The sequence below is a fragment of the Xenopus laevis genome, chromosome 1S (assembly GCF_017654675.1).
Source record: "Xenopus laevis strain J_2021 chromosome 1S, Xenopus_laevis_v10.1, whole genome shotgun sequence".
Taxonomy (NCBI): domain Eukaryota; kingdom Metazoa; phylum Chordata; class Amphibia; order Anura; family Pipidae; genus Xenopus; species Xenopus laevis.
Genome location: NC_054372.1, coordinates 83,934,109 through 83,949,573, shown reverse-complemented (window position 1 = coordinate 83,949,573; position 15,465 = coordinate 83,934,109). Strand labels below are relative to the sequence as shown.

At 39.7% G+C, this 15,465-nt stretch overlaps 2 protein-coding genes across 3 annotated transcripts in view; one reads left to right on the top strand and one right to left on the bottom strand.

Moving 5' to 3' along the window:
- The window catches only part of ubxn6.S (UBX domain protein 6 S homeolog), a 28,036-nt gene extending 27,045 nt beyond the window's left edge, over nt 1-991 (bottom strand). For both annotated transcript variants that reach the window (XM_018243532.2, XM_018243533.2), the window contains exon 1: nt 858-991. In XM_018243532.2, the coding sequence (XP_018099021.1) occupies nt 858-940 (83 nt within the window). In that variant the 5' untranslated portion in view covers nt 941-991. The remainder of the gene's footprint in view (nt 1-857) is intronic.
- Nucleotides 992-1,262: 271 nt separating this feature from the next.
- hdgfl2.S (HDGF like 2 S homeolog) overlaps nt 1,263-15,465 on the top strand; it is a 28,941-nt gene continuing 14,738 nt past the window's right edge. Inside the window, exons 1-12 of the mRNA XM_018243531.2 lie at nt 1,263-1,402; nt 4,861-4,937; nt 5,066-5,207; nt 5,551-5,721; nt 7,191-7,283; nt 7,370-7,438; nt 7,549-7,705; nt 7,787-7,862; nt 7,972-8,326; nt 14,724-14,812; nt 14,935-15,002; nt 15,227-15,297. Of these exons, the coding sequence (XP_018099020.1) occupies nt 1,331-1,402; nt 4,861-4,937; nt 5,066-5,207; nt 5,551-5,721; nt 7,191-7,283; nt 7,370-7,438; nt 7,549-7,705; nt 7,787-7,862; nt 7,972-8,326; nt 14,724-14,812; nt 14,935-15,002; nt 15,227-15,297 (1,440 nt within the window). The 5' untranslated portion in view covers nt 1,263-1,330. The remainder of the gene's footprint in view (nt 1,403-4,860; nt 4,938-5,065; nt 5,208-5,550; nt 5,722-7,190; nt 7,284-7,369; nt 7,439-7,548; nt 7,706-7,786; nt 7,863-7,971; nt 8,327-14,723; nt 14,813-14,934; nt 15,003-15,226; nt 15,298-15,465) is intronic.

The window sequence follows — 15,465 nt, the reverse complement described above, 5'->3', positions numbered from 1 at the left end:
TACTGCTTCTTACATCTGGAATTCCATCATTGAATTCATCTGTAAGGAATTCAAAAATGTGTGACATTAATGAATGCCACATCATAAGCAATTCAGTTATTGCATATTTAAATTCTTATTCAAATATAAACAAAATGGAATGCAGTGCAACCATATTTAATCATGCGCAATCATCCAAGTCACCTTGTATCCCCCCCTCACTTAATCACCTTTAGTAACAGCCCAGCCACATGTCCCTGTAATTTGAACCTTAAAAACAAGCAACCCCTGCCACTGAAAAGCATTGGAAATACACCCAATCTGCCTCAGAAAACATGTAGCAATAGGCAAAGCCAGCATGGCAAAGATGCACCAATAAAGGACAAATTGAGTTGACAGTCTTGCCCTAACTGGCCTTGTCTTTTATGAATACCTTCAACAGCAAATATAAAGGTCTCATCTCAAGTCAAGCCTTCAGCCTGGGTTACAAAATCTGGAAATAACTCGATTGGAGAATGAGAGCGAACAGTAAGAATTCTGTTGAGAATCTGCATTTTTTTCTCTGGAACACCATACAAGGATAACATATGTTGCCTGCCTCCTGACGTGATTACCTCTTAATTACGAAGCTGAGCTGGAGACAGAGAGACAGGGAGAGAGCGAGAGGCGTGGCAAATGGCCACACCAGACCAAGATTCAGAAGAGGATTGAGGTATAATGATCTAGGAGGGACAGGTAAGAGAGCGAGGCTACATACAAAGCAAAAAATGATGCTCACGAAATGATTCGTCTCGCTTGAGTCTTCGCTTTCATAAGTCTATCGCTGCCTGCCTGATACCTTTTCCATTACCAAAGCCATTTTCCCTCTCCTCTTTTACCTGGTATCTTCGTTCAGTTTGTGTCCAGCTCCCGCACTTTTGAACTTCATATCACTCTTCAATCCATCGAAGAATTTCTTCATATTGGAGCAAACAAGCCCTTAGACAACAATTCCTGCACTACAACTCCCACTTTACGGGATATGACAGCTCTAACCCGGAAGCACCATTCCCAGCACCGGATGTCGCCTTCTCTAAAAGTGACAGTCTCTATGCAAGTCTTCGCCAGTACACATTCCAGCACCTTAACTACTGGTATACCCTACGTTGTTGCCACCGTCATGTGACCTAACACCCATCCACATGGCTTTTGCAAGATCCGCCTCCAACATCGCAGTCAATCGTTTCTCTGGCCCTTTGAAGTGGTGGTTTCTAAGGCCAATCAGAAATCGAAGGTGGGACTTCCGGCGGAGGCAGTGGAACTAACCCAACACAGTGTTTAGAGTAGGGGAGACCCAAATCGGACAGTAGCCATGCCGCTTAACTTCAAGCCGGGAGATTTGGTGTTCGCAAAGATGAAGGGATACCCACACTGGCCTGCGAGGGTATGAGAATATGTCAATATAAATCAATCATGAGAAGGATTGCTAAGAGTATGGGGCGTGCAGGCGGGAGAGGAACTGAAGAAAGATGAATAAGAGTTTAGGGTAGAAGGAGAGTTATTGGGGAGATGTGATGATAGACTGGGAGTAAAAATCAATTATGGAGATACAGCTGGAAAGCATTATAAAATAAATGTATATAGACAGGCAAGGTAGATTGAATGTGGAATGGCTCATGGAAAGTGGGGCAATGCAATGGAATAAATGGAGAAAATCTTCTGATGGCAGTGCATGTTAAAAGCAGAAACCACAGGCGGACACGCAGAAGAGTGAAGAAGCTCAGGAACTTCCTGAGGTGACAGGGACAGGATCTTGAGTATAGAAAATAATTTTCAGTGGTACATTCTGTTTAGGATTTTAATTGTGCTTTCTAGGGTTCCATATTGGAGGGGTGTTTACTCAACCACTTTATTTATTCTTAATAACTTGGAAGGAGGCATTGGAGGCAACTATCTGTTCTGTGTTGGCTGATTATGGAGGACAGTTTAATCCATGCAGGATGTATCATCCTTGTAGGGACAAACTGGCAATTTAAGCATCTAAGCGGCAGGTAAGATTTAATGTAGATAACTGTAAAGTTAAACATCTTGGGGTTTCAAATATGCTAGGTACTTATGTTAGTTTTGCTCTTAATTGGAATATTTAGTTGAATTGTTGATAGAAAAGGACATAGGTATACTGCAATCTGGAAGGCAAAGGTAGGAAATAAGATGCCCATTGTGGCAGAGGCTAAAACTAATCCCAGGAAGTTTTTAAAGGGGAACTATCACAAAAATGAACATTTAACATAAGCTTCCACATACTGAAGTAAGAAACTTTCTAAATACAACCAGTTAACAATTCTGCATTGTTTCTGGAATAATCAAGTTTATATTCACTATTCCTCTCTCAGCATCTGTTTCTCTTCATTCTGTCTTCATGCAGCAGTTTGGTGTCTGATGAATGATCCAATATATCTTATAGGGAGGCTCCCTATCCTTGCAGATGTATTAGAGCTCACTCAAATAACTGATTCCAATACAAACAAAATAACTTCCTTTTGCATGTAGAGAGACAGGATTTCTGGTGAGTGAGCGCTAATACATATGCTACTATGTATACTTAATATGTATGTATACTTCTTGATACTTCTGGCAAGTCAGTGCTGGTTCCACCCACAAGACGAGTGTGGCGTCTTAATTCATCTTTGAAGGGGTAACTAGGGGTCCTTTTAAAATAAATGAAGGATTTCTGTTTTAAGGGTAAGTCAATTTGGAGCTTCATGCTAATATGACCATATCATAAACCATATCATAGATCTTTCCAGAGAATAGATGGCATCAACTGAGATTAGAGGAAAGGAGGCTTGAACTTGTGTTGACTGTGTTGCAGAAAGGTATTTTAAGATGACAAGTTGTGGAGAACTGTTTTCAGAAGCAACTGTACTTGCAGATGAACGTGAAAGCTTTGGATGCCATTTTTGCAAGTGCGCTAATACTACACCGTTAATATTAATACTGAGTAGAGTGTTGATCCAAGGAATGGTCTGATTTCCTTTTTTCAGACAGATATGATTTTTCTGCTTCTGCCTCATATAACTATTGGATGTAAAGAGAGTTGAGGAGCAACATAAGCATGACATGCTGTGATTGGCCATTTGGTAGCCCCTATGTGGACACAGGAGGCCCTGTTTGGCAGTGCACCTGTTTGTTATGCAACCAAAACATGTCTTCAAGACAGCAATTCAAAAATAAGCAGCTGCTTTGAGGCCACTGGGAGCAACATCCAAGGGGTTGGTGAGGAACATGTTGCTCATGAGCCACTGCTTGGGGATGCCTTCTCTAGATTTTTCAAATCAAATATCTGAAGAAAGATGGGACAACAAACTTAAATTTGGAACAATACTAGGTTTGTGTAAAATTGGCTTTGGAAGAAGTTTAAAAACCTCCCATTTGTCAATGAAGTCAGGGGAGAGTACTGATGTGTGTTATGAGATATAGAATATGGTGTCAAATGAGCGGGCAGAAGACCTTTAAGAACTGCTTTCTTTAGTTATGTTGCAAAAGTACTTTGTTTGATATTCAAGGGGTCTGTCCTACATGCCTCCCTACACTGATCATTTATTGTTATGTTTATATATATATATATATATATATATATATATATATATATATATATATATATATATATATATATATATATATATATATATATATATATATATATATATGCATCATTGTACCACCAAAAGAAAACAATTCTGTACTGTAAGGAACTTTAAAGGAACAGTAACACCAAAAAAATGTTTTTTAAAGTAATTAAATTATAATGTATTTTTGTTGTGCAATGGTATGTTATGTGTTTGCTTTAGAAAGACATAGTATAGTTTATGTAAATAGGCCAGTGGAGCCATGTTGGTAGCCTTTAAGACAAAAAAGGAGAAAGGACACAAGCTTAGCAGATAACAGATAAGCCCTGTAAAAAAAAATAACAACTACAAGTGTATCTGTTATCTGCTGTGTAACCTGTGCTTTGAATGGCTGCCCCCTATATAAACTATAGTAGTTTTTCTAAAGCAAGCACACCAGTTGTGCCAGTGCAGGGAAACAGTATTTTATATTCTAATTACTTTAAAATAATTTTTTGTTGTTACCACATGTAAAAATCAGCATTGATATGTGTGACTCTCTGATTGTTTGACTTATTCAGTACTGGGAAATTTGTCTGCAAATGACCAGCTTAACCCTGTCAACTCGTTAAAGGAACAGTAACACCCAATAATGTTTTAAAGGAATGACACTATAAAGTACTGTTGCCCTGCACTGGTAAAACTGGGTTGTTTGCTTCAGAAACAAAGCTCTAGTTTATACAAACAAGCTGCTATGTAGCCATGGTGGCACCCATTCAAGCACAAGATACACATTAGATAACAGATACATTCTGAAGAATCCAATTGTATACTACAGAGCTGTTGTCTGCTGTGTATCCTGTGCCTTCTCTCCTTTTTCAGCTTTGAATGGCTACACAGCACAGAAGCAAACACACCAGGTTTACCAGTGCAGCACAACAGTATATTAAATTTTCATTACTTTAAAACATTCATTTTTTGGTGTTACTGTTCGTTTAATCTGATAAAGTAAAAAAAAAACTTGTAACCTCCTGCCTATTTGAAGACTTAATAAGGCCTTGATGGTACGTATTTTTGCCAATTGATTTTCTTTATGTGAATGACATAGCTTTTTTGTGAGCATAGAGCTACAGCAGAACTGTGACATACATGTTTCCCTCCTTTTATTTTTGCTGTGTACTTGCTCTTGGTTTATGTGTTGCTTTGTTCGTTTTTAGACTTTTTAGAAAAAAACATGTTGGTTATTTTGATGCACTATATTGTTTCTAAGAATCTACCATTCTTCATTAATTAGATTGACGATGTCAAAGATGGGGCAGTGAAACCTCCTCCAAATAAATACCCAATTTTCTTTTATGGAACCCATGAGACGTGAGTAGCAAACAACACCTTGTTTGATGTTTTACATATCTGTTTAATGTGTTTTTCTTTCTATTCTTTTTAGTGGAAACTAGTTATTAACTTTGTGCTTTATCAGCGTGTCTTTTTTGTTTCTATAGGGCTTTTTTAGCACCCAAGGATCTTTTTCCATATGATAAATATAAAGATAAGTATGGCAAATCGAACAAAAGGAAAGGATTCAATGAAGGTCTCTGGGAAATCCAGAATAACCCACAAGCCAGCTACAGCCTGCTTCCTGCAGTAAGTGTCTGAATTTTTGTAAACAACTATCCTCCCCATAGAGCAGGGGCACACAGGCAGATTCGGGGAGATTTAGTTGCCTGGCGACTAATCGCCTCTTCTGCGGGGCGACAATCTCACAAGGAAACTTGGGGCGACTTCGGAAATCTAAGTGCCGTGAGTGCATTGGCGCTGGCGTTTTCTCATTATAGCAGGCGGAAGGCAGTTTGGGGAGATTGTCGCACCGCAGAAGAGGCAATTAGTCGCCAGCCAACTAAATCTCCCCGAATCTGCCCGTGTGCCCCTGCCAAAAATAAGCTGTATCACTTGCTACATAATGTGTTCTGACTTTTTCTTCTCTTAGTCTGTCAGCTCCTCAGACAGTGATGTTCCTGGTGGGAAGTCAACAGTCAGGATTGATGGGGAAGAAGAGCAAGAAGCCAGTCAGCCAATTCTTCCAACAGCTGGTGTTTCATCCAGTGATGAAGATGGAAGTGAAAAGGAAGGACTAAAAAGAAAAGGACCTATAACCACGGTACACTATACAAAGGGCTGCAAGGGACATTGAGATCAACACTTGTCAGTAGGCATCAATTTGCTACAAAGTTATCTTCAGTTGGCTTCAGAAAAGAAAATGTGGAAATATCGTACAAAATTATTGTGCTTTATTTTTATTTGGATAGCACCAACATATGCAGGATGATGCAGCACTTCGCAGAAATTATTCAGCCAATTTCACTTCCACATTTTCTCTGTTGCATGCTTATGCAAAGTCATTTCTCAACTACCTGTATGTTTGTTTGTTTTTTTTACCCTGTGAGATTTGAAAATTCCTGCATTCCCCTATGTCCATTTTAAAAAACCAGAATGGATAACCAGAAAGCTCTAAATCAGGAGAATGCCATAGAGTCCACTTTGAGCAAATCGTTTAAATTTTTTTTAAAGTATTACCTTTTTCTCTATGGTAATAAAACAGTACCTTGTTCTTATGATAACTAAGCTGCATTAATCCATAATTGTGGCAAAAAAATTCTACTGGATAAATTTTAATGTTTTAGTATTATTTAGTGAAATTTAAAGGAACAGTAACACCAAAAAATGTGTTTTAAAGTAATGAAAATATCATGTACTGTTGCCCTGCACTGGTAAAACTGATTTGTTTGCTTCAGAAACACTACTATAGTTCATATAAACAAGCTGCTGTGGAGCAATGGCGGAAATTGAAAAACGGCTATATGGCACAGGTTAACTAATGGATAACAGATAACACCATTAGACAGACAGAGCTTATCTGCTATCTGCTGTGTAACTTGAGCTTTTTCTCCCTTGAATGGCTGCCCCCATTGCTACACAGCAGCTTATTTATACAAACAATAGTAGTGTTTCTTAAGCAAACACAGCAGTTTTACCAGTGCAAGGCAACACTGCATTATATTTTCATTACTTTAAAACACTTTTATTTTTTGAAGTTACTGTTCCTTTAAGGTATGGTGATCCAAATTAAGAAAAACCTCAGGTCGCAGGCATTCTAGATGATAGATCCTATACCTGTATAACTGTTAGTATTTACATTAAGAAGAACAGGTTTTTTTTCTCATCATTGGTCATCTCTTTTACTGGCATCAGAGGATTTTATAGCTTTCTGACACTGTTTTAAAGTGTATACTAATGAGTTTACAGGCCCAGACCACAGCTGACTATAGTGGTCCCCTGATAAAAACATTTTAATTTGCAATAAGTATAGAGTACTGTTCATATTTGTGTACTCTTCTCTTCATATTTGTGTATTATTATAGAACCTTTCCTTTCCCTGTGTTTGCCTATATAACGAACTTCATCATTTCTTTAGATGTGGCAATGGTGATGTTAGCTTGAGAACAGGGGAAATATAAAATTGGCCAGAGCACTTCTGTAAATCACATCTTACCAGGCCCTCAAATCCAACATCACAGCTGCAGCAGATATTTTGCATTTTTCAACGCTAGTGTTTCTTTTCTTCTGTAGGCTCCAAGTGCCAAACGTACAAAACATTCATCCAGTGAGCCAGAACCAGACAGTGCATCAAGCTCTGAGGAGGAGAATTCAGACAGCGACCAGGTGAGATGTGATATATCTTTTACGTTATTTTTGATGTGTTGATTTTTGTTTATGCAAAAAGGTACATGTTTTCCTTTTTGAATTAGGACTTCACCCCAGAAAAAAGCACTCCCAGAATTCAACGAAGGACCTCAAATGTAGGGAAAAAAAATAAGGTTAGTAGTTTTAGTTTAGTAAAACAAAATTATAATTCAACTAACCTGTGATCATACATAGCCATTCATACAAAAAAACGGGAGACAGATATATTTGGTTTTCTACTCAGATTTTGGCGAAGTCTGACTTTGACTCCAAATCTGAGTCAGAAGATGAAAAAAAGGAACTGAAAAAATCCCCTTCTTCCTCCTCTGCATCGTCTCCTTCTATCTCATCCTCTGATTCTGAGGCGCCTGTAAAGAAGACCCCAAGGGGACGTCGACCTGGTGAGTGAGGCTTTTCTACCACAAAATTGAATGTGGGGCATGGATTGGCCACATTCATAATTTCTGTTCATCATATCACAGCAGAGAATCCTGCACCCAAACCACGTGACCGAGGACGCAAAGCAGAGCCCATCCCTTCCAGTGACAGCAGTGACAGGTGAGAATCTTAAAGAATAACACATCATTATTTGAACTTACATTTATCCTAGTACTTTTTAATTTTGGGCCATCTTTTTAGTTTCCTCATAAATGCAATATTTCCTCAGTGACAGTTCAGTAGATCGGATAAGTGAGTGGAAGAAGAGAGATGAGGAGAGACGGAGGGAGTTGGAAGAGCGTAGAAAGAAAGAACAGGAAGAACAATTGCGACGGCTTCGTGAAGAAGAAAGGGAGGAGGAAGAGCAAAAGAAAAAGGAGAAAGCAGAAAAAGGTGACAAAAGTGACTCTGATAGTGACAGCAGCAAGAGTGAAGTCATAACACCTCCAAAGCCAAGAAAGAGTTCATCATCTTCTGATTCTGAAGAAGACAAGAAGCCAGTGAAAGAAGTGAAGCCTATAGCATCTGAAATCAAAAAGGACAAAGCCAGGGCAATTTCTGATGATTCTGACAGTGACAAGAAGGTAAGAAAACAAAGTCTGAGTAGGTAAAATATATTGGCTTGTGTTTAGGACCTTACTCCTCCTGATCCCAATGACTATTATTTTGAACAAACTTATATTCCCTTTTCTTCACTTTCTGTAAATGAATAGCACAAATTTGATCAATTTCTTTTCATGTTTTGATTTGAAATAGAATGTGCAGTGCTCCTAATGCATTTGAATGTATGGAAGGCTGTTATTATTTTGTACACAACTGTATATCTCCCAAGCTATGGGAGGAAAGAGGACCTTACTCCTCCAAAACTCAAGGGTAATAACCTAAGGCACAATCCCTTTTTTGTCTCTTTTAACCAAATATTGGAACCGCAAGTGTCAAAGGCTGGACAACTAAACAACCCAGATAATCCTCTAAACGGGAGTATCTTGGTCTTCCTCCAAAAGATTTTGGCAGGTCCCGGTCTCCAGATGAATCACGCTCAGCCTGCCACCTGAATTACATCAAGGAAATGTGATCAATATCACCAGCAGATATTTTTCTCAAAAGATTGGCACTCCTGGGAGTCATTTAGGACATGACTTCTTTAGAATTCAAATTCTTAATGAATCAGATGAAAATTGAGCGTAGGACTGGCCAGATATGGGATTTCTTTGACGTAGTTGGCCATCTTAAATATATTGCAATATATGGACAAACAATCCCTGTTTTGTTTAAAGGGTAAGGCATTTTTCAGTAGCAGTATGCACAAAATATCTGTCTTAAATATATTGATAATGGGTTCAGTGCAGAGGACCTCTTATATTTGTTTATATGTATTTCTGTGGTCACAGCCTCATTGCACCCCCGCCTAATGTTTTTAAAAATTAGTGGTGAGCACAACTTTCCCTTGTTTGATATATATATCAAAGAGAAAGGTCCCTGTGTGGACCGAAACGTCACGTCGGCTTGGATGTGATTTCACAATACAGATTTGAGTATATCACAAGAGATCTCGGTGTTGCTGGTCTTCTTTTTATATATATATATATATATCTCTCTCTCTACTTAGGTCACTGCTGTAGATGGAATAGATCATAAACTGCCAGGAGTCCAGTCTCCTCCACCTTACAATAAAAGGAGTACTTAAGACTGATCTTGGTTACAGAATTGGCAGAGCGTTCATGACTAGTCTTAGTGGCACTGGTAGTTTATGAAGCACCCTTGGGCTGTCATCAATTTAGATGCAGGGGTGAATGGGTGGTGCCTGCTAATGCTCTAGAGCAGGGCTGTCCAACTGGCCTGCGACCCCCCCTTCTGTGGCCCCCCAGATGCTCTGTCTGTTTACCATATGTAAGATTTAAAAGGTGTCACTGCAGAGATAAACTGGCCCCTGCATTGTTTAAACCTCAAATTCAGACTCTAACCCCCTGTATTGTTCACACCTGTGATCACCCTGTATTGTTCTCACTTGTGACACCTCTATTGTTTATATCCTAAAGGCCTGTACTGTTCACACCTGAGACCCAGACTGAAACTGCCCACATTGTTCACCTGTTCACACCTTATTCAAAATGCTAATGAGACACCAGTAATGTGTCACTGTATGTAGTGCATCTTAGAATGATACCTTTCCTTGTCTTCTGCTCTGTTCTGCCTTCCCTCCCTGCAGGGCCAGAACTAGGGGCAGGCAGAGTAGGCGCCCGACTAGGGCGCAATCATAGGGGGGGCACACTTTTAAGGGGAATTTCCTTTCTTTCTTTTTTAAACCCTGATTTGCTTGGCCTTTAATAGATTTTCAACTTTATAAACCCCCTGTTCCAGACAGAATCACTCCCCAGCTCCCTTTTGGCAGCTGCTGGCACAGGTACATATTTGTGGGCAATATCTTGGCTGCTATTTGCACAGGTAAACAGATGATATGATGGATATTTGGCTGCTGCTGGCACAAGTACATATATGGAGGCAGTAGTGTGTATTTTTGGCTGATGCTGGCACAGGTACAGATTGGGGCATTATAAGGCTGGCGCAGGTACATGGGGCAATATGGTGGCTGCTGGCACAGGTACACAGATGTTTGAGGGCAATATGATTGGGTTTTGGCTACTGCTGTAACATATACAAATGGGGCAATATGATGTATTCTTTTGGTTGCCGTTGGCATAGGTACAGATTGGGGGTAAAAATATGATGGATGTTTTGTCTTATGCTGGCACAAGTACAGATTGGGGCCTGGTGGCAATCTGTGGGATTGACTGCCATTGGCATAGGTACAAATGCAGGCAATATGATAGGTGCTGGCACAGTTACAGGGGGCAATATGACTGGTAAGGTGGGAAATGGTAATGCAGGACTGGGTGGGGGGGGCACTGATTGAAGCCCTTGTCTAGGGTGCAAAAATACCTTGGCCCGGCCCTGCCTCCCTGTGTGTGCCATTCTCTGCTTGCCCAGAGTTGCTTGTGTGTGCAATTCTCTGCTTGCCCAGTGCTGCTTGTGTGTGCCATTCTCTGCTTGCCCAGTGCTGCTTGTGTGCCATTCTCTGCTTGCCCAGTGCTCCTTGGGTGTGCCATTCTCTGCTTGCCCAGTGCTGCTTGTGTATGCCATCCTCTGCTTGCCCAGTGCTGCTTGTGTGTGTTATTCTCTGCTTGCCCAGTTCTGCTTGTGTGTGCCATTCTCTGCTTGCACTATGCTACCTGTGGAAAGTAAGCCTGTTAGTGGTTTGTTCTTGGGGTTATTGGCATTTGGAAATTAAGGTCCCCTAATGTGTTTAATCATGTGTTGGGGGTTGTTGTATTATCCACAGGGGAGGATGAGGCATATGGATTTAAGGGTATGTTTTTTTAACATGACTTCAATTTTGAGTGATGAGGTATTTGCCTGCAGTGAGCACCAACCATTTGGTTTTTTGGTGTGCTACCGCCTTTTAGTGTCGATATGGTTTTAAAAGTTCTTGTGGTAATGTGGGTGTGGTTTAAACAGGGGAGTGGCCAACACTGACTTCCATTATCGGCCCTCCTCCACATAGGCCAGTAAAATTTTGGCCCTCTATCACAGAATTTAGATAGCACTGCTCTAGAGTTGTTGGAATCAGAAGGAAAGCTCTCTTCAAATGTACTGTTGGAACCCAGGGACAATTTCTAAAAAACATATGACTGGATAGATATAGATATCCAGTGTAAATATAGTCTGACAATGTTACAGCAGTTGTATACATAAATCATCAAGGAGGTGCTCTAATGAATAGCTGGTAGATAATTGACTGGTAGATTTCCTCAGTCAGGAGACAATAGACCAAGGCAAATTGAGCAAGGGTAGACCTTATGGCTTCAATTTATAGCAAGTTATATCCAAGTATGTGGATATATTTACATTTTTAGGTCTTATACAGTACAGTTTATAAAGCTAGATGCAGGACACCACGTTCGCACAGAGATGCACATTTTGAAGGTTCTATTTCATGGAATCATTCAACCTAGTTTTATTATAGTTTGGGGGCTTCCTAACCAGGGGTTCCATATCCATTTGTATTTATCATGGCAACCCCTGTTTTTGTAGGTTATTGCTCTGTGTTGGAGTGCCTGGCTCACTAGAGTAATCCAACCACCTAGTGTTGGACATTGTGGTGACAGCCACTTGCTGGTTATGTGTTTCCTTGCACAATGCAGTAATTCTGCCATCGCTGTTCTCGAGTATATGCTGGGGTATAGGTTTTCTATAATTGCCTATAGGCAGACTTTAGGGTCCAGGGGGACCGGGGATCCCATGATATCATGTATAAACTTGGTAATTTGTACCCAGTATCTGGCAATCGCTGGGCAGGCCCATATTACGTGGAAGAAGTTGGGACGATTGGAGCCACATTTGGGGCAGTGTGGGTTTGTGTGCGAAAGTGTCTAAGGGTTAAGGGGGTAAGGTATGCTCTCTGCAGGATATAGGTTTGTATTGTACATTCACGTACATATGGGGAGGTGTATTTGAGGGCCTCAAGGGCCTCTTCCAACTCTTCTTGATCCCGCTGGCCTACATTATCTTGCCATGCAGATTTGGAATGTTGGGTGTGTGTGTTTCAGATGCGGGTGTTAATAGGATACCATATAGTTTAGATATCAAGCCCTTAGAATATCCAGCTTGGATACAGTGAGTGTATACACTGGTTTCACCAGTTGGCTTTAACAGTTATGGCTCTTACAGTTTTAATTTTCAACCTCACTTCAAAAAGTGGAAAATACTCCCCTTTTTAACATGGCCTTTTTCTGTATGAAAGGTGCAACTGATTCTGAAAAGCAGGGTACTTTAAGTAACATGGTAAGTTAGGTTGAAAAAAGACACATGTCCATCAAGTTCAACCTTTTTACTTTTTTTAACCTGCCTAACTGCCAGATGATACAGAGGAAGGCAAAAAACCCATCTGAAGCCTCTCCAATTTGCCTCAAAGGGGGAAAAAATCCCTTCCTGACTCCAAAATGGCAATCGGACAAGTCCCTGGATCAACTTGTACTATGAGCTATCTTTCATAACCCTGTATTTCCTCACTTGCTAAGAAGCCATTCAACCCCTTCTTAAAGCTATCTAATGTATCAGCCAGTACAACTGATTCAGGGAGAGAATTCCACATCTTCACAGCTCTCACTGTAAAAAAAACCCTTCTGAATATTTAGACGGAACCTCCTTTCTTCTAATTGGAATGTGTGACCTTGTGTCAGCTGGAAAGACCTACTGGTAAATAAAGCATTACAGAGAGATTATTCTATGATTCCCTTATATGTTTATACATAGTTATCATATTACCCCTTAAGCTCCTCTTCTCCAGCGTGAACAGCAATAACTTGGCCAGTCTTTCCTCATAGCTAAGAGCACTGGTAAGGCCCCATCTAGAATATGCCGTACAGTTTTGGTCTCCATCACTCAAACAGGACACTATTGTATTAGAGAAGGTCCAGAGAAGGGCAACTAAGCTGGTAAAAGGCATGGAAAATCTTAGCTATGAAGAAAGACTGGCCAAATTGAGGATGTTCACACTGGAGAAAAGGCATTTACGGGGTGGTATGATAACTATGTATAAATATATAAGGGGATCCGCCTAAATATTCGGAAGGGTTTTTTTAAAGTGAGAGCTGTGAAGATGTGGAATTCTCTCCCTGAATCAGTTGTACAGGCTGATGCATTAGATAGCTTAAAGAAGGGGTTGGATGGATTTTTAGCAAGTGAGGGAATACAGGGTTGTGGAAGATATCTCCTAGTACAAGTTGATCCAGGGACTAGTCCGATTGCCATTTTGGAGTCAGGAAGGAATTTTTCCCCCTCTGAGGCAAATTGGAGAGGCTTCAGATGGTTTTTTTTGCCTTCCTCTGGATCAACTGGCAGTTAGGCAGGTCAAAAAAAAATCAAAAGTGTGAACTTGATGGACATGTGTCTTTTTTCAACCACACTTACTATGTTACTATCAAATTAGTCTGAGTTGACCTATCCTTCATAAAGCCATGGTGATTGCTGCTCATAATGCCATAGGACATTATGGCATTTTTAATGTGATGCCTTAACAAGTCTTCAAATAAATTTGCCCATCACAGATGTCAAATTTACTGGCCTATAATTGCCAGGTTGAGATTGTTATCCCATTTTAAACATTGGAATAACCTCTGCTTTCCTCCAATCCACAGGTACCATACCAGATGAAAGTGAATTTGAGAAAATCATAAATAGAGGCCTGTCTAAAACTGAATTAAGCTCACAGGGTGTATTCCATCTGACCTTGGAGCCTTGTTTCAAACCCATTTTCTTCCACTGTGCCCCATACAGTGAGACGATTTTGAGCCCCTTATACCATACAAAACAGTTTTATAAGGTCCTAGCCCTCCAGCTGTAACACCAGTAACCCCTTAAGGCTGCCAGGAATGTGCACACAATTTCAAATGGAGAAGTTTAACACAAAGCTGGTAAAGTGGTTATATAAATTAAAAATCCTCTCCCCATAAGTCTCTGAGTTATCTGGGTACTGACGTTTTTTTAAAGTGGAACTCCACAAGAACATAACTTAAGCTTTTTGATAAGTAAACATAATTTCAAACAAGTTTGCAATACACATCAATTAAAAAGTATGCAGACTTTTCACGATTTTTAAAGGTTTCTGACAGTTCCCTAAGCCTGGCCCCTTCTGCTGATCTTTCTGACTACTTTGCTGAGCTGGCTGACTTCTGTTACTTTGTGGGCCTCTTTATCAAATTTTAGTTTGGAACCGGAGTTCCCCTTTAAGCATTATCTAGTCACAAATATATTTTCGGGCAAATCAATTTCATAAACAACATGCAGTTATTTGACTTTGCATTCTTGTTTATCTCTTTGAGACTGTTTTATTGTGACATTTTGTAATGTGTGTAATCAATGTAGCGGAAGTTCAGTATGTTTTGTTTCTTTTTGATACCATTGTATCATCATATATTTTAGGTAAAGAAAACAATAAAGAAACCAAGGCCTTCTGAAAGTGCAAGAAAGACAAACCAAAAGGAAAAACGTAGAGAAAGGCCAAGGGGAAGGTAATAGGAAGAAGCAAACTTCTGTGTTGTGGAGAAACTTACAGAAGTGTGGGATGTGTTTTTATTTTAGACATGGTAATGTAAACTGTTTGGATTATGTAAGTCAAAATCTTCTTTTTTAGACCATCTAAAGTGGAAAAGGAGAAAAAGAAACCAGAGGTAACAAGTGCCCGAAAGGTGGTGAAAAAAGGTGAGTTGGAGAATTCTATTAAGAACAAAGTATATATTCTGTGCATTCATGAGAAGGACACCATGAGCATTATTTATTGTGATTAAAGGAATAGCTTTCTTAAATACATTTAATAAAAAATAAGTTCCATCAAGGCATTCATGTGACATTTATCATGATCCATTTCAACCACACTGTTATTAAATTACTGTGTTGCTCTTTTTTTTTTTTTTTGAATGAACCAGAGCCTACAGTGGAAGAAAGACTTCTAAAGCTTCATAGTGACATCAAATTTGCACTGAAAGTGGACAATCCTGTAAGTAAAGGCAGGCTATAACATGGATATCGCACTCTTTTTGATTCCTGTTTAGTCATTAAAACAAACCTAGACTTCCCCATCTTTTACAGCATTAAAGGAGAAATGTATAATATTTAAAATAAGGCTTGTGGCGCATACACCCTTTTGTAATTTTTGCTATGCTGA